General features: G+C 42.4%; 1 protein-coding gene, 1 long non-coding RNA gene and 1 other non-coding gene across 3 annotated transcripts in view; 2 read left to right on the forward strand and 1 right to left on the reverse strand.

The window, feature by feature from the left end:
* Positions 1 to 6,028: 6,028 nt before the first annotated feature.
* LOC121165822 lies at positions 6,029 to 9,316 on the forward strand. Its single transcript, XR_005885318.1, has 4 exons — positions 6,029 to 6,140; positions 8,037 to 8,170; positions 8,416 to 8,488; positions 9,151 to 9,316. It is a non-coding gene; the product is annotated as an uncharacterized LOC121165822 (long non-coding RNA).
* LOC121166787 lies at positions 8,256 to 8,340 on the forward strand. Its single transcript, XR_005885483.1, has one exon. It is a non-coding gene; the product is annotated as a small nucleolar RNA SNORD87 (small nucleolar RNA).
* A 2,427-nt stretch (positions 9,317 to 11,743) lies between the features above and the next one.
* The window catches only part of MCMDC2 (minichromosome maintenance domain containing 2), a 28,543-nt gene continuing 19,230 nt past the window's right edge, over positions 11,744 to 21,056 (reverse strand). Inside the window, exons 12-15 of the mRNA XM_040994767.1 lie at positions 20,130 to 20,309; positions 18,401 to 18,543; positions 14,499 to 14,608; positions 11,744 to 12,164 (exon numbers count right to left, since the gene is read on the reverse strand). Of these exons, the coding sequence (XP_040850701.1) occupies positions 11,998 to 12,164; positions 14,499 to 14,608; positions 18,401 to 18,543; positions 20,130 to 20,309 (600 nt within the window). The 3' untranslated portion in view covers positions 11,744 to 11,997. The remainder of the gene's footprint in view (positions 12,165 to 14,498; positions 14,609 to 18,400; positions 18,544 to 20,129; positions 20,310 to 21,056) is intronic.

Below are 21,056 nucleotides of genomic sequence, written 5' to 3' on the forward strand. Positions count from 1 at the left end.
AATGTGGAAAAGGACACTGGGCCAAATGTATTAATTTACTAATGAGATTCCCATCTGTTAGTGCAGACTGCAGATTCTGACCGTGAACGAGAACATGGCATCCTCTCTGCCACTGACCGCACGCGTGTGCCCATCTAGAACACGAAGCTTTCTAGGTGACCCTGACTATATTGCCAGAGAATAACTTTATTTTTATTGGAAAGTCAGATATACAGAGAGGAGGAGAGACAGACAGGAAGATTTTCTGTCTACTGATTGCTCCCTAAGTGACCTCAACGGCAGGAGCTGCACTGGTCCGAAACCAGGAGCCAGGACTTTCTTCTAAGTCTCCCACATGAGCAGGGTCCCAAGACTCTGGGCCATCCTTGACTGCTTTCCCAGCCACAAACAGGATGCTGGATGGGAAGCGGGGCCACTGGGATTAGAACCAGCACCCATATGGGATCCTGGCACTTTCAAGGAGAGAACTTAAGCTGGTAGGCTATCACACAGGGCCCAAGAGTGGCTATTTTTTTTTTTTTAATTCACTTTTTGAGAAGCTGCTATGTCAAGGTTTAAATCCTAAAACTTTTCATTTGAGGCAGTTTGGTTTGGTAGTATAACTCAGTTCAGTGGCATGGAGACCAGTGCATGCCAGGGACTCGTGCTTTGCTGGAGCAGGCTGAATCCCTTGCACAGGGCATGTCAGAATTTGAGGAGTGATAGGCTGAAGAGGCAAATTGTAGCAAGATTCTATGCTTGCAGCCCACAGGCAAAACTCAATATTTTAATAATTCTTTTCAACTTTTGTGGACCTTGAGGCATGCTAGGTTAAGCTGCCACTTGAGATGCTCACATCCTGCACCAAACATCTGGGATTTTGAGTCTCACTTCCACTACCAACTAACTTCCTAATAATATGCCTGGGAGGCAGCATGGCGGGTTCCTGGGTCCCTGCCACCCACACGGGATGCCCTGATGGAGATCCAGGGTCCTACTTTTGGTCTGAGCCAACATCAGTTGCTGCAGACATTTGGAAATAAACCGGTGGATAGAAGATATTTCTTTCTCTATCATTATGCTTTTCAAATTAATGAATTAAAAATAAATTTTAGAGCTGGCATTTTTGCACAGCAACTTGAGTTGTCTCCTACATCCCATATAGGTTGCTCTACTTCTAACCCAGCTCCTTGCTAATGTGCCCGGAAAGGCAGTAGAACATGGCCCGAGCACTTGTGCTCCGGCACCCACGTGGGAGACCTGAAGGAAGCTCCTGGCTCCTAGCTTCAGTCTGGCACAGCCCAGGCTGTTGCTGTCATTTGGGGAGTGAAGCAACAAATACAATACCTCTTTCTGTCTCTCCTTTCTGTAACTCTACCTTTCAAGCTCATATTTTTTTTAAAAAAAAGAAGCAAATTGCAATGAAAAAAAAATCAATGTGACATACAGGAAAACAGAAATGATAAACAATTATATAAATTAAAAATTATTCTCCTACCTACCCAGTGGTATGCATTGTAAAGTCTCATTTTAAACTGTTTTATAACATCTCATGTGTGTGTTTTTTCTTCAACCAAATGGCATTTTCCCCAGGTACTTTCTGCCTCTAGCTTTTAAATTATAAAATGCCTTGATTTTCTTTCAGGTCAGCACATACATATCTATGAATCATCTACCTATTCATTCAACAAATACCGAATACTATGATATGGCCTCCACTCTCACAGGCTTGAATTGTGAGAGCACACCCAGGACACCCACACCCCACATCAGAGTGGTGCGCTCACGTCCTGACTCTGCTGCCAGTCCCCCTTCCTGCTAATGCCTGTCCTGGAAGGCAGCAGTGAGGGCTCCAGCACATGGGTCCCTATGTCCATATGGGAGAACCAGACTGAGTTTGGAGTTCTGTGCTTCAACCTGACCCAGCCCTGGTTGTTGTGGCCATTTGGGGAGTGAACCACTGGATGAATGATCTCTCTCTGACTGTCTCATTCTCTGAGTATCTCTCAAAAAGTAAATGAACAAACAAACGAAAACAAGAGAATTCCTGGGATATGAGTATTGCTTGGCATCTTGTAAAAACTAGGAGAAGGCTGGGGTGACTGAAGCATACCAACAGCATGAAAGTGAGTATAAAGCAGGCCACATGATGGTATATGTTTTTGCTTTTTAAGTACCTTTTTAAAGTTTGTGGTAAAATATACACCAAATGTATCATATTAGCCACTTTTAAATGCACACTTCAGTGTGACCACCGTCCCTCTCTCAAGCTCCGAACAATGAGCATTCTACTTTGTTTATAAATTTGTCTATCCTGGATACCTCAATCAGATATAATGTGTCTTTTTCTTTGTAATTTGAATAATTTTAATGTCTTCCCATATCAGAATTTCCTTCCTTTTTGAGACTTACAAATAGTGTATTATACCCATAACTCACATTTTGGGTCATCTACCGAGAACAGTACTGTTATAAACACTGATATACAAGTACTGTTGAAGGCCCTGCTATCAATCCCATTGCATCTGTAGTATTCTCATTCTCAGAAGTAGCATTTCTGGGTCATATGGAAAGGGCTCATTTTACTTTGTGATGAATCACCATACCACTTTCCCCAGTGGTCATATCAATTTGCATTCTCCTAGCAATTGCACAAGCAATCCAGTTTCTTTAAACCTATTTGAGAGCCAGAAAGAGTGAGCGAGCGAGACAGCCTCCCCATTCATCAGTCCATTCTTCAAATGCCCACTACAGCTAAGCCAAACTCAGGAGCCAGAAACTGAATTAAGGTCTCTCATACAGGTGACAGAGGTCAATTACATGAGCCATCACCTGACACCTCCCATGTAAGGAGAGCCAGGACTTGAACCCAGGTACTCTGATAGGCAATGTGGGCATCCTGGCTGCAGGATTAACTAGACCAAATGCTTGTCCCACAAGTGGCTATATTTTTAAAAAATATTTATTTATTTATTTTTATTTGACAGGGCAGAACAACAGGACAAAAAGGAGACACAAAGATCTTCCATCCGTTGATTCACTCCCCAAATAGGTACAGGGGTTGGAGCTGGGCCAGTTAGAAACCAGAAACTGAGAGTCAGGAGCTTCTTCCAAGTCTTCCATGCAGGTACAGAGTCCCAAGGTTTTAGGCTATCTTATTTAAAATGAATATTTCAATGTTAGGCACACTGAGCTAGACAAAATGCATTCCAGAGGACGAGTTAGGTAGGCCTGGGGCACACAGGCCCAACTGTCTCAGTGAGTCTCAGGAAGTGTTCTTACATGCACAAATTGTAACCAGAACTCCTGCCTTAAGATGGGTATTGTGGTGCAACAGGACCCTGTGGTGTTTGGGCCCCTGTCACCCACAGGGAAGGTGTGGATGGAATTCTAGGCTCCTCCCTGCAGCATGGCTGGTCCTACTGGCATTTGGGAAGTGAATTAGTACATGGAAAAAAGTCTCCCTCTGCTGATCTGCCATTCAAATAAGCATATGTTAAACAAAACAAAAATCCCACTCAAATCCAAAGACAGAAACTTTCAGTTTTCACTGCACAGCGAACATGCATCAGTGAGGCCTAGGAAGGCAGCCCGTCAGGCGACGGGGCAGATGTCTCCCAGCAGATACTGCTGTCTTCAGAAGTGAGCCAGACATCTCCAGGAACAGAGTGCTGTCTCAAAGGAGACTGCTGAAAAAACCACCCCATTTCCAGAAGGACATTTCTGGGAATAGATAAGCAACGGGGAGAAATACAACAAAGGATTGCACAAGATTGCTCCAGATGGCTAAGTGTGCGTATCACTCAAGTGAAGACCGAGTGGGCAAGATGAATAGCTCCGCTCACAGACTCCTCTCAGACAGGATCAGGAGCTGTCTCACCTGAGTGCTTGGCAGGCTTTGGGGGCAGTGCTATTCAACAAGAGGGACTCGATGGTGGCTTGGTCTGTTGGGGCTTCATGCATGAGTGCAATCCACAACACCATGATCTCCCACTGTTGTAATATAACAGGGCCCTTTCTTGAAGCTATGAGGAGACAACCAGAAATCTCAGAGAATCCCACCAGATCCTGACAACGCTGCATTGCTGAATTAATCAATCCTAGTACCTTTTATCTCCAGATTTCTCGTAATGTGGAACAATGTGAGTACACGCCTCCCTTTCAAGAATCCACTTCAGTTTTTCCCTCTGCTGCAATAAGCTGAAAGCAGACATTTACTTAATGAATGGAATTATCCTGTCAGAGCTCATTAAAGTCACTCACCTAAAATGACCATCTTAAATATGGGTGACTGTACAGTTTTAGACACACCTGAGCTTCAGTCTTGGAACTTAACTGGATCCACTCTGAAGAAAGAACACAGGAAGTCCTTCAGCTGGTAGCTTCCTCTGTATCTATTTACCCAACCCAGCTTCTCTGGCAGCATTTGAGGGGTGCCCTGTTTGCACCCCAGGTAGCACCTGTGGCAGAGGAAATGGCCGGGCTCATCTCCAGTTCTTCCCACTTGCCCTGAAACAGCTCCAGCTTGCCTACGTCCCTACTTGTCACCTGCGGGTCCAATGTGCTCCATGCCTTTGGGAAAGCTGCGGGGAAACATTTGGGGGAAGTGCTTGTCTTGGATGCTAATGGAGGCTTGTAGAAGCAATGGGAAGGTAGGGATGGGTGTATGAAGGCCGAAACCCATACTACTTCTTGACGGGAATTTCTAGTATGCTGCATATTGAAAGTTTCCAAACTCCTGCACTCAGCAAAAACTTAATCAGAGAGGAATCCTTCAGGAAATATGTATAATGTCAACTTGTTTGCTAGATTTAGATTTCCACATTGTAAGTTACTTTGAAGCAAATTGGTATTCTGGTACTTAGCCTTAATGTCCTGATTTCTGATTTTGTAAAGGAGAGATGGCCTCTTGCTAGCTCAGTCACTTAGAGATTAGCTTTCGTGGTGTTGTTTCTGGAAACAGGACCACTAATCTCTCTCCTCTAGGCAGTACCGCAAACCAGTTTAGTGCACGCAGCCTGGACTCCCTAGGCACAAGAGGGCTATCAAACACCAACATCCACAGCATACGGCAAGCAACGATTTCACTTTATGAAGGCTTCTGAGTTCTCTCATCAACAAAAGCAGTAACACTAGGTATGGTGGCAACTGATTTTTCTCTGAAGGAGCCCTTTCCAGCACCTTTTACTTTTAAACCGGGTTGTCCCGCTTTTTAAAACACCAAAATATGGGAGGGATCAGAAGCAACCGGGTTGCATTAGCAACAGCAGTCCCTTCTTTGAAGCCTTTATGCTGGTTTGAGCGCGTCATGAACTTGTCGAATAAGCATTTGCGTGGTTAGTAAAACAGCTCACTCTCACACACGGGCCTGACATACCAGCACACTCATACACACACAGGCCTGACACACCAGCACACCCATACACACACTCGGGCCTAACACACCAGCACACCTACACACACACTCGGACCTAACACACCAGCACACCTGTACACACACTCGGGCCCGACACACCAGCACACCCATACACACACACACTCGGGCCTGACACACCAGCACACCCATACACACACACGGGCCTGACACACCAGCACCCCGGACACACACGAGCCTCACACACCAGCACCCCGGACACACACATGAGCCTCACACACCAGCACACCCGTGCACACACTCGGGCCTGACACAGCGGCACACCTACACACACACTCGGGCCTGACACACCAGCACACCCGTACACACACTCAGGCCCGACACACCAGCACCCCGGACACACACATGAGCCTCACACACCAGCACACCCGTGCACACACTCGGGCCTCACACACCAGCACACCCGTACTCACACACCCGGGCCCGACACACCAGCACCCCGGACACACACACCCGGGCCCGACACACCACCTGCGAAGCTCAGGCCTCCCACGCAGCTTTCCGCGCGGCACAGCCAGCACACGTAGCGCTCCGCGGCCGCCGTGGCCGGAGGGGGCGGGGCCTCGGACCGGAAGGGGCGGGCCTCAGGGAGGCTTGTTGTTTACGCGGGGCTCGGGGCATCCCCGCTTCCTTTCGTGCGTGGGCACCGAGGGCAGCGGCTGGTAGGAGCGGGCAGCCCTGCGTTCTCCGCGGCGGAGTTGGCTGGCCCTTGGCCGGGCTGTTGGAGGTGAGAACTCTGGCAGTCTTAGTCCCGGCCGCTCTTTGTTCTGGTGTCTCTGCCCCGTGGGCGCCAGCGCGTCGTTTGCACTCGGGCGGGCTCGGTCCGGGCGGCGGCCGCGAGGTGTCCCGGCGGGCCAGCTGCGCTGTCCGCCGTCGTGGGTGACCGTCTTCGCCTCTTACCGGGTTCTTTGTCGTAGCAGATGCCAGTTTGGAGAGTTAGTAGGAAGCCTGGCTTCAGGCCCCGCCCGCGGCTCGGCCTTTTGTGGCCCTGGCGGAGTGAGGCGGGTGCGGCGTTGGCGGTTCCGCCTCCCTGCGTGGGCTGCTTAGTTTCCTGTAACCACGAGGCAGTTGTGTAGAAGGGGAGGGGCCAGCTCTTAGGTGCCAAGACGACTCCTAGCTAGCGGTGCTTTGCTGTCAACTTGTCAAGTACTGGAGACCCAAAGACTCCAAGTTTCTGAACATCATAGACTCAACCGGGAGACAGCAAAACAAAACAAAACCCTTAAATCAAAACGAAATTGTAAGATGAGTAACTCGTCGGTAAAAGTTGGCATATTCATTCTCCCAGTTTAAAATACATAGCTGGGGTAGTGAAGAGGTTAAACAGGACGAATGTGATAGCTTAAAATTGGCTATTTGGTAGTAACATCAGTTCTTGGTTTTGAGGTGTTTAATCTACATCCATTGCTAAGACTTGGGATTTTTTAAAATACAAAACACTTGTTAATTTCAAAAGCCAACGACAGAAATCGTTATCCACTGGTGTTGTGCACGAAGGACCGCAGCAGCCACGTGGCGGGGCTGGAACCCAGGCGCCTGAGCCAGGGTAGGTGCCCATTGGGAAGCAGAGCCTGGGACATCCAGGACTGGAACCCAGTCACTCCCATGCAGGCTGCGGGTGTCCCAGGCTGTGTGAACGCTATGCCAAGTACCTGTCCCGTTAATTGGTACCAAAGAACAAAACAAAACTGTTTTAGTACTAATACTGTAAGATTTTAGTGTGTGTTCTGCTGTTCAAAGACAACACCTGGAATTTGTATCTATTAGTCTCTTGATTTCCAAATGTTGATTTTCTGAAACCATGTAAAAATACAGTTGCAAATATAATTACCTTGAGTTAGCTGAGCTGAAAAAAAAATCCCCAAGTTATTTGTAATACACTGTTTGTGTTCTGTATTGGTAATAATACCAAATGAAACATCAAAATAATGATAAATTGTTTTCAAGGTGCAGTGTGATATGTCTTAATAAATCATTTCTGTTAGCTGTCATATTCAAAGATTTATCGTCTTGCAGTTGTGTGAGACAACGGCCATGCCCTTGGCAATGTCAGCTGTGTGCAGTATTGCTAACATATGATGTCTTTCTCTACAGATTTCCCATTGTGATGCTTTAATTGCAGGTTTGTGTGTTTGTCTTTGTATACCTGACCTTTCACCTGGCTGGCTCATAGCTCATCCTTGTCATGCTCTGAGACAGAAAAGCAATGGTTGTTTACTCATTAGGACCCATAGTACCTTAATATCAATGCTGCTACATAGCAGAGAAGTGATAAATGCTATTCCACCGGCTTGGAAAGAAGATCATCTAAGACATGATTAGTGCCTAATCAAACTGACCAGCACATATCAGATCACCACAGGGATTTAAAAGAATTGTTCAGTGCAGTTATTCTGAAGTGGTGCTTTAAAGAAGCAAGTTGGGAGTTGGTTTGCAAGTGTGCTTGATAAGGAAATTATTAGGGAGGGAAGTGGAAGTGAATATCAGAATGTTCTTAGAATTGTGTATAAATCACATCGGATCTTAAATAGAAATTGAAATTTTTAAGAAATGAGATTCTTACTTCTTCATATCCCTGACAAATGGCAATGCAAATGAGAACTTACAAATATTTATCTTTTAGGTACTGCAAAACCTGTGGGTTTTGAAGATGCGTGAAGGTTCTGACAGAGAGATATCCAAGTCTATCAAAAATGCCTGGGACTAAACTTGGAGGAGCCCGTGATGTATGCTGAGGCACCTCAAGTTCATGTCAAGGTATGTGACTTTGTGCTCCTGGTGTAGCTGTTCTATGGCAGTACCCAGGGTGATACATAAAATTTTGACTTAGGTCAGTGTATTTGCTGGCACAATGATGACTTGAATTTTTGCCGTTTACCCAGCTGAGGGTTTCTTTGATGAAATTACATCAAAACTGAGATGCCAGTGATCTTTATATTGATTATGTCAATTACTGCAGTGTAATGAAAGTTGTTTTTAATGGGTAAAATATTTCTTTTCAGCACACATGTAGCTGCAGGTGACTGACTGTTCACTCCTTTGGTTGTGGTGTTTGAAAACACTTCAGTGCCTCAAGTAAGTATGAGTTGTCAAGCAGCCACTTCTGTGGATTGTCCACAAGTGTCTGATAGGCTACTAAAGGCACAGAGTTGTTTTGTTGTGTTGTTTTTTTGTTTTGTTTTGTTTTTTTTAAGATGTATTTATTTCAAAAGTGAAGTGGCATGGAGAGATCACCCATTCCCTGGTTCACTCCCCAAATAGCCAGAACAGCGGGAGCTAGGCCAGGCTGAAACTTTAGGGACTGGAATTCTGTGTACATCTTCCATGTGCTGTGGCAGGATTAGGAAACTGGAGCAGGAGTGGCCAAGACTTGACCCAGAGCTCATAAGAGATACCAGGGTCACAAACAGCGTAACCTACTGCACCACAGTGCCAGCCTTGGCTAGTTCCTTTTGAAGTTGCCTTTGAGTGTCAAGTTCTATTTCCTTTTTACAACATTTGTTTTTGAGGGGTACTTACAAGTGTTAACGTTCCCTCCCCTCCACCAGAGACGAGAGCTCCCATCTTTTCACTCCCCTGTTGCTGACATGGGGGTTGGTGTACATGCTGAAGTTGCAAGCCAGGAACTCAGTCCATATGCCCCATGTTATGTGGGAGGGAGGGACACAAGATTATTGGTTTGGGTATGGAATAGTTTTCACTACTGCTTTCTGATTTTTGTTTGTTTTTCTTTGAAGGTGTGGCATACAGCAGGTTGGAAGCAAAATGTAGAATTAGACAAAGAAGATGAACAGATGATGAAAATTCACACTCATTTGATAATTAAATAATTTCGTAGTAAATTATTGGAAAATAAATGTCTCTGATTGCTGGGTAATAAAGTCCTTGAATGGTTGCATTCTAGTCACTCAAGATATTTTAACTTTGGATTTTGTTTATTTGACACCTATTTTTGTGAACAAAAAAATCTGAATCACAGTACAGATAATACAGAATTGTAATATTAGTAAAAATATTTTTGATGAGCAATGCTTTTCAATAAATCACCTCTCAAGGTCCTGTGGAGAGAAAAGCTGTGTGATTTAAAAAGCTCCATGGGACCCGGCACGATGGCCTAGTGGCTAAAGTCCTTGCCTTGAGCGTGCCAGCATCCCAAGTGGGTGCTGGTTCTAATCCCTGCAGGCTTGCTTCCCATCCAGCTCCCTGCTTGTGGCCTAGGAAAGCAGTTGAGCATGGCCCAAGCCTTGGGACCCTGCACCCACGTGGGAGACCTGGAGGAAGTTCCTGGCTCGTGGCTTTGGATTGGCACAGCACTGGCTGATGCAGTCACTTGGGGAATGAATCATCAGATGGAAGATCTTCCTCTCTGTCTCTCCTCCTTTCTGTATATCTGACTTTGCAATAAAAATAAATCTTAAAAACAATTCCATGATGTCATGCATAGGAACATTTAGACCATAATTTTTTTTAAGATTTATTTTATTTCATTACAAAGTCAGATATACAGAGAGTAGGAGAGACAGGAAGATCTTGCATCCGACGATTCCCTCCCCAAGTACTGCAATGGCCGGTGCTGTGCCAATCCAAAGCCAGGAGCTCCTCCAGATCTCTCACACACGGGTGCAGGATCCCAAGGTTTGGGCCATCCCCGACTGCTTTCCCAGGCCACAAGCAGGGAGCTGGATGGGAAGTGGAGCTGCCGGGATTAGAACCGACGCTCATAGGGGATCCTGGTGCATTCAAGGCAAGGACTTTAGCCACTAGGCCACACCGCTGGGCCCTAGACCATAAAATTTTTGTTTTGTAAACTTAAAAACTAAGGATTAAAAAGCCAATTTTAAAACCAGTGTATGGGACTATCCCAGCTAACTATCAAGTTTGTGATGGTTTTTTGTGTAAATAGGATTCATTAAGCATTGAAACTTGAGGAATAAATAGGATTCATAATTTTTAAGAGGCAGATATGGTTTGATGGCCCTTTGGAAACTTCTTGTTAAAGCGCCAATTTCCAAATACACATGGAATCTATAGATTATTGATTGGCTCCTTGAATCCATGTAGATTATTTTCGTTTAACCTGGTTATTATATAGGGGAAGTTTCCAAGAGCTTTTCTGGCTTCTGTAACCTGTGTACCATATCAGTGCTGGCTAAAGACCTAGCTGGTTTCAGATCTAGCTCTTGGAGAGTGTGAAAGCAGCAAGTGAGGATGGGGAGAGGACATGGGCCATACAATCCAGCTGGGACACCTGTGTGGGGTTCTGGGCTGCTGGTTTGGCCTGGCCCACCCTGCGTGTTGAGGCCATTAGGCGAGTGAACCAGCAGATGGAAGGTCTTTGTCTCTCCTCTGTCACTGTCTTATAATAAAGTCTTTTTTTTGTTTAAGATTTATTTATTACAAAGTCAGATATACAGAGAGAAGGAGAGACAGAGAGGAAGATCTTCTGTCTGGTGGGTCACTCCTGATGTGAGCACAACGGCCGGTGCAGCACCAATCAGGAGCCAAGAGCTTCCTCCAGGTCTCTCACGTAGGTGCAGGGTCCCAAGGCTTTAGGTCGTCCTGGACTGCTTTCCCAGGCCACAAGCAGGGAGCTGGATGGGAAGTGGAGCTGCTAGGACTAGAACCAGCGCCCATGTGGGATCCTAGTGCATTCAAGGCAAGGACTTTAGCTGCTAAGCCATTGTGCAGGGTCTTTATTATAACGTCTTAAAAATTATTCATCTGTTTGGCAAGTTCACAGGTTTAGGAAAAAAAAAAATAGCTTCAAATTTGTAGAAAATGTTATTGCCACCTTGTGATCAGTAGGGTGAACTACATAAGTTATTTTTCACATTGGAACATTTTTGGTTTCACCACTGGTGTATTGAGGTGTCTTAATTTGGGAGGATAGTACCAGGGGTGCAGACTGTTTCCATCTGCTAGTTTACTCCACGATTGCCCACACTGTTCAGCAGTGTGCTTTCTTAGAGGTGGAAACTGGTCCTGCGGACCTCCAGTCACTTGAACCTGATTCTTACTGCCAAGTGGTATCAGAAGCCAGAGCTTAGTATTAAACCCAGATAACTTGGATCTGAGATGCAGAGGTCTTAATTCAACTGGCTGCCCCTAAAAAGTTTAATGGGCTTCTCTGGCAACTCTTTCTGAATTGTTCCTCTAAAATTTCATGGACTTTGGAGGTTTTCTATTAGCATTTATTTAGCAGTCCGTCTTGAAGGAACTATATATTTTAAAAGATTTATTTATTTGAAAGGCAAGATTAGAGAAGGAGAGACAAAAGATTCTCCATTGATGTATTCCCCAAATGGCTACAATGCCCAGAGCTGAGCTGATCCGAAGCCAGGAGCTTCTGGATCTCTCATGTGAGCAGAGGGGCCGGAAGACTGGTTTGCTAGGCCATAAACAGTTGAATTGGAAGTGAAGCAGTTGGGATGCCAGTGCTAGCAGGCAGAGCATTAGTGTGCTGTTCCACTGTGCTGGGCCCCATATGTTTGGGAATTCTAACGTAAAAGTTAGCTTAAGTATTACTTAAAAGTCAAACAGGGCTTCTTAGGAATGGAAAAATCATGTACATGTCCCCAGATCGCTTATTCATCACTGGATAGAACGGTTGTCCCAGGTCCACATGTGGCAATAAACTGCTGGAGCTGTTGCTGGCACTGAGTCAGGTAGCGATCTCTTTGCTCTAAATATTCTTCGTTATAAAGATCAAATGGAAATAGTGCATTTGGAGCAACACAAAACATGCTGGCCCCTAAATGAGAGAAATTAGTGTAAATGAAAATATAATACAAAATATGAAACTATTTTCAACCAAAATACTTGACACTGAGTCGTGTGGGACCACACTGTAACCTTGGAAAGAGCTTTCTCAAGCAGTTAACACACCTTTGCTTTCCACCTGTGCTGCTGCTTCCCTTTGTTCCTCCTGTTTTAATTTACTCTATTTCTAAATACTGGAGTTAATTTAAAAATTTTCATTTTATTTGAAAAGCAGATATTTTATATCCGTTGGCCCACTCCACAAGTGCCCACGATAGCCAGGGCTTGATCAGGCTTAAGCTAGGAGTTGGGGACTCACTTGGGTCTTCTATAGTGATAGGGACTGATATTTTCCTGCAAGTTAGCAGGAAATTGAGTCAGAAGCAAAATACCAAGGACTTACCTGGCACTCTGCTGTGAGCTGCAGGTGTCTAGATCAGCAACTTGACTGCCGTGCCAAAGGCCTGGCTCTGCATACTGGAATTATTTGGGACCTTCTTGGAACTGAATCTTCTCTCCTTCATCCCTTCCTCTCCCAGCCCCTCCTGCTTTACTTTTTAAGTTTCAATTATTAACTTAAGCCAGGAGCTTCTTCTTAGTCTCCCATGTCAGTGCAGGGGTCCAAGGACCTCTGCTGTTTTTCCAAGCCATAAGCAGGGAGCTGGGTCAGGAAGTGGAACAGCTGGAACTCAAACTGGTGTCCATATGTAATGCTGATGCTACAGGTAGATTATCACACTAAGCCACTGCACTGGCCCTGGAGCTCTTTGTAAAGTAAAGTTCTTTTTTTTAAATTCAGTGCTTTGCTTTGCATGACCTCTCTATGCTGATGATTCCTAAATTACAATCCTAGGTTAAAACTCTATAGAGTCTTTCATCCAGTGATATGGCAATAGGCCTTCTCAGTTAATGTGAATTTTCTCCCAAACCCTTTCACTCTTCCTAGTCTTAGCAAATGGCTTCATCACTCGGCTCGGAGTTTTTCTCAACTCTTCCTTGTCCTCTCAATCCCTGCCACCAATCTTTTGAGTTTTTGCATCCAAAAGATTATTTTTTATTCATTCTAATATTTAAGGAGCTGCTGGCATTGTTTTGCTTAAAACTTGAAAGTTAGCTTTCCTAACATTTATTTTAAAAACCAAAAGTGGAAGAAAATTCACTATTTTATCTCTCTCAAATGCTTTTTTGAATGCTTCAAGAAAGTCTGAGAAAAAGTCAACAAGTAACAATATTCCATCATATTCTACTGCGAGAATCTTTAGTATTGTGATAACCAGTTTTTCAACTCAAAGACATTTTGTCTTACTGAAATCAAGTTGTGTCTTAGTCATTGATGGCACATTAATAAGCTTGGCAGCATTTATCCTTTATGATACATTAAATAATGCATGTTAGATTTGATAAAATATGGTGTTAAATGAGAATGTAAAGAGCAAAAAAAATGGGAACCCGTATTTTCCTCTTGGTGTATAGAGCTTCTTCAGGATAATTAGCCTTTTCTGAATGTAATCAATCTCTAAGACATAGTTTATAAAGCTTATAATCCATCTCTCTAGGGAAAGAAACAGATTTAAGGCATGAACGTGTAAGCTCATATATCAAGTCATGAATTCACAACACAAGGGACTCCATGGATTCTGGGTTAAGAGTGGTTGGTTGCATTTTTAAAAATTTGAGAGAGAGAGACAGCTTTCATCTATTGTTTGACTCCAATACCTGTGAAAGCCAGGGCTGGGCCACACCAAAGCTGGGTACAGAGGACCGAGTAGGGGTCTCACATGAGCGGCAGGGACCCAGCTACTTGATTCATTACATTACTGCACATTTAAGAAGGAAGATAAAATCATTTCGTATTAAGTACTTCCCTCTCTCCTGAGAATTCTTTAAACAATGCAAACTTTAAATAAACAATACATAAAGAGGAAGTATCGAATGATGACATCACCTAGAAACAGTATTTAAATTCAAATAGGTCTTTATGAATAGAGACTTATTATTTGAAATAATGTTTAGGGGCTGGCATTTGTTCTAGTGGTTTAAGATCCCTATATTCCATAGTGAAGTGACTGGGTTCAGTATTAAGTTTCACTCCTGACTCGTTTCCTGACATGATGGAATTCCTGCTCCCCAAGTGCGAGACCCTGCTTGAAGTTCTGGCTCTCTTTACACTGGGTCATTGTGGGCATTTGAAGAATAAACCAGAGGATTCCCTCTCTCTTTATTTCTTGACCACTCAAAAAAAAATGTTTAATTATATCTAAAATTTTAATTCCATGGATAAAAAATAATTAAACCAGTTAGGACCATTAATAACTGAATACATTACCATATTTCAGGGTGAGAGATGTTTCAAATAATAAGGCTGCAATTAGCACATCCTCTTTGAGCACTTTATTCCTTAAGTTCAGTCGAGCATGGGCTTCAGATAGGGAAACTCTAAAAAGTAAAATTGATGCTAATCAAAATATGTTGATATTACAAGTAAATATTCTAGGGGCAAGCTGTGCTATACCAGGTAAAGCTGCCCTGTGCAACAGTGGCATTTCACATAGCAGCCAGTTCAAGTCCCAGCTGTTCAACTTCTGATCCAACTTCCTGCTAATGCCCTGGAGAGCAGCAAAAAAAATGTCCCAAGTCCTTTGGCCCCTGCTCCCACAAGGGAGACTTGGAAGAAGCAGCTCCCGGATTTGGCAGTTGCAGCCATGTGAACCAGTGGATGGAAGACGTGTCTCTCTCATTCCCTCTCTCTCTCTCTGTAATGTTTTCCAAGTAAATAATAAATACATCTAAAATAAAAAAAAGTCAAACTTTGGGAAAAAAATAAAACCAGAAAGCCAATTATATAATTTGGCAGGAACAATCAATACATAAGTGATCATTACCCATACCTTAAAGATCAGTATTTTCTTACTTGGAAAAAATGTTAGGTTTCAAAGTATACTTCCTGCCCACTTACAATCGACTGTTTCAGAACAAGAAAGGACTTGCGCTTACTATCAAACAGTGGATCTCTGTCGTGGCTTCTGTTATTCATTCCACACCCCAGTACCAAATTCTGTTCAAACTAACTACACAGTTGGTGAAGCTATCCCTTACAGACATCTTCAATGTTCTGTCCGTCTCCTCAAGTATTTTGAAGTCTTCATAGAATCCTGTGATTTCAGTGTTAGAAAGGATCCTAGAGATCAAAGTTGAATTTCTCAGAAGAAGAGTTTTAAATGAATTTCCCCAGAATATTCGTTATCCACTCTTCTCTGAACAAACTTCTAATACTCTCTGCTTCATGGAGCATTCTGGTTTTTTTTTAACTTTTAAAATAGTAATTACCATTTTTAGTTTGTAAAAAACAACTTCACAAACACCATCTATGTGCACAGCAGGAAGCTCTTTTTTTTTTTTTAGAATTTTAATCATGCCTTTTCCTTTGCTTGCTTGCCTTCCTTCCTTTTTTTTTTTTAATTGGAAAGGAAGTTATACAGAGAGGAGAGACAGTCAGAAAGATCTCCCATCTGCTGGTTCACTCCTCAACTGGCTTCAATGGTCAGAGCTGAGCCAATCTGACTCCAGGTGCCAGGAGCTTCTTCTGGGTCTCCCATGTGGGTGCAGGATTACAATACCTTAGGCCATCCTCGACTGCTTTCCCAGGCCATAAGCAGGGAGCTGGATGGGAAGTGGAGCAGCTGGGACACGAACTGGTGCCCAAACAGGATCCTGGCACGTGCAAGGCGAGGTCCTTAGCCAATAGGCCAGCACACTGGGCCTACACCTATTTTTAAAGTTTTAAATGAACTCTGATTAACTTAGGTCTCCCTTCAGCTTTCATTAAAGAGATGATGTGATATAGTTAATTGATTGGTAAACATGAGAATCAGGAAACCTAGGTGAGGTATCTAGAATTCACCAACTGTGCAACCTTGAATAAATCATATAATATTTGAGATTTTACTGCAACTCAATTATTAAATAGGGTTAATAAGTAAAAGAATTTTTTAAAATTTACATCTAATTTATAAAATTTCCATAAATCTAAACCAAAATTAGTTCACTGTAATCTCTGCCCACTGATCTCATGTTCTGTCTTCTGGGACTGCAGAACAAGCCTACAACCTCCTAGCTGTTGACAGCTCTTCACATACCCCAACATAGTTGCTATCAGTTCCCTATTTTCTCTCCCAGCTAGGTGTTAGTTTCTTAATGTCACAAGACATAATTCTTGGTCCCCACTTTCCAGGCTATTCTTGTGGCCACATTTGGTTAATCTTTCTTTTCAGATGGTACTACAGGGTGACTTGATCTTCAGAGAGTGGTGAGGCAAAATGTTAAGGTGCTCTCAATACTCTGTTAACACTATGAGAATCTCAGCGTTACGAACAGGCCTGCGGATCCCTCATATATCTGCTCACATAATGTTGCATCTGCATTTCTCTGTCACAGTTGTGCTAGGGATTTTGGTGACCTGGCTCAGAGCTTCACCTTTATCCTAGGAACTTTCTTCTTTGATTAAGAGCATAATTTAAGCCTATGAAGTTCTCTACTATGTCACTTAATTACAAATTTTATTATAATGTCCTTACTAATGACTTCTTTTTCCAGGCTCCTTCTAAAAATGCTGGCCAGGACAGAATATGTATAATCTTTCAGGGAGTAAGGAACAATATATTGTTCAGATTTACTTCTAGAAAGGCAAAGACAATGCTATTAGATATCTGTGTGGTGGTTCACATGTAAGATTTTTCTCTCTCTCTTCCTTCAACTCTGACTTTCAAATAAACAAATCTTTAAAACAATACAGAGATGCCACTTGGGACACCAGCATTCTGTCCTAGCTCTGCTTGTGACTCCACCTTCCTACTCATTCAGGAAGGCAGCACATGATAACTCAAGTAGTGGATTCCTGCCACACATTTAGGAAATCCAAATTGAGATCCTGCCTCCTGACTTTGGTCCAGAGTCCCAGTTATTGAAGGCATTGTGGAATGAATCAGTGGGTCTCAGTGGCTCAACATTTCTGTATGTCTACACCTTTCAACTAAGAACATATTAAAAAAATTAAAATGTCATAGACATATCTCACATTAATGTTTTAGATATTTGAATTATATGTGTATATGCTAATATTTTAATGGATAATTATGGAAGAATATATAAAAAATTGGTAATTTTTTGAAAAGATTTATTTTTATTGCAAAGTCAGGTATACCGAGAGGAGGTGAGACAGAATAAAATCTTGCATTTGATGATTCACTCCCCAAGTCACTGCTGTGGCTGGTGCTGTGCCAATCCAAAGCCAGGATCCAGGAACTTCCTCTAGGTCTCCAACATGGGTACAGGGACCCAATACCTTGGGCCGTCCTCGACTGCTTTCCAGGCCACAAGCAGGGAGCTGGATGGGAAGCGGGCCTGCCGGAATTGGAACTGGCACCCATATGGGATCCTGCCACATTCAAGGCGAGGACTTTAGCCACTAGCCATTGTGCCAGGGCCAAAATTTAGTAATTGTTAAGAGTTAATATCTCTGAAAGTTGAGGTAAGTAGGAATGACTAGGGTTTAGCAGGATGTTATAATCATCATTTTAGAGTTTTTATAATGTCCATACTTTTATCATAACAATTAGTTATTTTTAAAAATCTATTTTATTTTATTTTTTATTTGAAAGGCAGAGTTATATAAAGAGGTCTTCCATCCACTCATTCATTCCCTAAAGGCCATAATGGCCAGGGCTGCCAGGAACCAGGAGCTTCTTTCTCGTCTCCTTTGTGGGTGCAGGGGCCCAAGCAGTTGAGCTTTCCTCCACTGACTTCACAGGCCAAGAACAGGGAGCTGGATGGGAAGTGGAGCAGCTTAGACACCAACTGGCTCCCATTTGAGATTTGGAGCTACAAGGAACAGTATGCTTAAGAATATTTTCTAGATTCAATTATAAATATCTATAAATATCTAGAACATAAACAACTACAGTTTTAAAATCAATCCTTTGCATTTGAGATCAGTGCACTTTTTTCAGATGCAACTTCTATGGGAATCCAACAAAAATTTAGCGGAAATTACTGGAAGTTTAAATGAAGTAACAATATAGCAATCAGATTTGTTAAGCCACTTTAGATTCTTTTGGAACAAGGTAAATTATAAACCAACCAACCAGCAATCAAACAAAAAAGCAATTAAAATTGTTATACATGAACCTTAAGAATCAATACAGTGTTTACACTCTTGAAATGAATACCTACAGATATCTTAATGCAGATGCTGACAGTTCTGATCCGTGTGTAGAATCTGTTCTGATTCTGCGACTTGCTAGATAATAGCCATGAATCATTCTTTCCGCCTCCAAGCTGAATTCTACTTTCATATTCTTTGCAAAAGCCAGTAGCTAAATTAAAAGTGTGAAAAATTTAAGAGATTCAAGATTTATTATAGAGTCTATGTAACAAAAATCCAGTGTATATTGCAATTTTATTTTTAAAAGTTTGTGTATTATACTTACATTAAAATTAAGTGAATATCTGGGGGTCATCCCAAAGGCACAGAACATTTTAAATCATGGTCTCATCGTTATAAGGAAAATTAATTTAAAAAAATGTATAATCTTCCTCTCGGAGCACAAATGTTCTTGTAGGCCCACCTCCTTCAGAAGCTCATTTCCCTGTGAATGCCTTTAAGCCTTCATTTCTTTATAACTTTCTGTCATTGGCCTTCCCTCCCTATTTCCCCTTTGTTCAATGAATGAAACAATCTAAGGGACCCCCCTCTTGCATCTGTCAGCATCACACAGAGCAACAGGGCTGTTCTACCCACCTCCTAGATCCATCTGAGGCATGTAAGAGGTATCCTCTGAGGATAGTTAAAGACTAGTCAAAGACTTGTTACTATGAAGGGGGCCTTGGATTCAGTGAGATTTTGGTGGAGAATAATTCTTCAACACAATGATTATTAATTTTCTGAGTTTTGTGCTTTTTCTTTGTCAATCAGTGATGCCCAGTTCCCAAAGACTTTATCCTATGACATCATTTCCAGATGTCTTACTATTTTAGTTATTTTCTATTTTTTCAACTCTGAACTAAAAGAAAAAATGAACTATATGTTGATATTAGCTATAATATTTATATTTTAAGTATAATTTTTGAGGAGTATGGATTGGATATGTCCTGGATTCTTTACACTTCTTACACCCCACACTTTCTCCAGGCCTCCAGAACCAGCTATTAATCCTACATTAGTAGCCCTCTCGACGTCTTTTTCTATAGTGACATGATGATGTGGGTATCTTCTTTAGGAGAGGATTTACTTCCTGTGCTACTGGGAGTGCTGTCAGCAGTGGCTTCCAGCTGCCAGCCCCTTTAGGGATTGCCTCAGTTGGGCCTGCATAACCTCTGTTTTTCACTTCTCCTACCCACATAATTTAATGTGAGCCGACTCCTGTTAGTGAATAGGATTTCAGTTGTAAGTACTTAGTACCTTTGACAGCCTTGAAAAGCACTACATTATCTATTCTTGGGTTCTCTGCAAGGGCAGACATGTTTTTCAAAGGTCAGGACACTGCAATGGGTTAGTAAGGCAGCTAGATAATCTCTCAAGTCAGAACTCTGAAGGCATTCTTCAAGAAGTCTCTTTGAATGTGTAAATAACTATGTCACTGCACAGCCCATCATAATATTCTATAAAGATATTTTACTTTTATTCTCTTTTCATTGAGAGATTCATTAAAGAATAAGCTATGGTTTTTAGAACAGCTGCACAAAGAAAAAAAGATCAATGTTTTACTGCAACTTTGCTTAGTTTATTTAATTATAACTCCAAAGTATTTCTATTCAGTTGTACCTAAAAGGGTTAAAAGCTAGAAGCTAGCTGGAATAAAAGAATTCTCAAGAAAGAAAAATGCATATTCAAAAGAACTTCTTTTCCAATTAACAAACATTAGCACAGGCATTCCAGGAAATCATTTTATCTACCTCTTACCTTTTCAAAGTCTTCAGTTGAGAACTGTTTAGAAGCTACATAAAGCAACCCTTCAGGATCAATGGCTTTCTTTAAAGTATGTTGCACAATCGGGAGAAGTGGATGGCAAGAAGATGATTCATTGCAGTTAATTAATAATCCAAATGCCTCCATCAGGTTAGTTGGAATCAAACTGCAATCCTACATCAAACAAAGAGTAGTAGGCAAATTGTAAATTTTGACATTTTATTAGCTCAGAAATAATTAATTATAAATTAATATAAATTAATTCATAATTTATAATTACAGATTAATCACATGTAAATGGTCATTGGTAATAATTATTTAAGATTTCTAAGCGGGCCCGGCGCGGTGGCACAGTGGTTAAAGTCCTCGCATTGCACGCCCGGGATCCCATATGGACACTGGTTCTAATCCCGGCAGTCCCGCTTCCCATCCAGCTCCCTGCTTGTGGCCTGGGAAAGCAGTCAAGGACGGCCCAAAGCTTTGGGACCCTGCACCCACGTGGGAGACCCGAAAGAGGCTCCTGGCTTCGGATTGGCATAGCATCAGTCGTTGTGCTCACTTAGGGAGTGAATCATCGGATGGAAGATCTTCCTCTCTGTCTGTCCTCTCTGTATATCCGCCTTTCCAATAAAAATAAAATCTTAAAAAAAAAAAAAAAAAGAATTTCTAAGCAATCTGGGAACTTTGTGGTGATTGATTTTTTTTTTAAAAATCGACTGCTTTCCCAGGCCACAGGCAGGGGGCTGGATGGGAAGCGGGGCTGCCAGGATTAGAACCGGCGCCCATATGGTGATTGATTTTTTAAAAGCCTCTTTATTTGTGTATTCATTGAAAATTCTCTTACTACCTTTTAAAGTCATTTCTACTGAGTGGGTAACTAATTTGATCACTGAAAACATTAACATTTTTAAACAATTGAGT

This window comes from Ochotona curzoniae, unplaced genomic scaffold (assembly GCF_017591425.1).
Source record: "Ochotona curzoniae isolate NIBS_2020 unplaced genomic scaffold, NIBS_Ocur_1.0 contig_1071, whole genome shotgun sequence".
Classification (NCBI taxonomy): Eukaryota; Metazoa; Chordata; class Mammalia; order Lagomorpha; family Ochotonidae; genus Ochotona; species Ochotona curzoniae.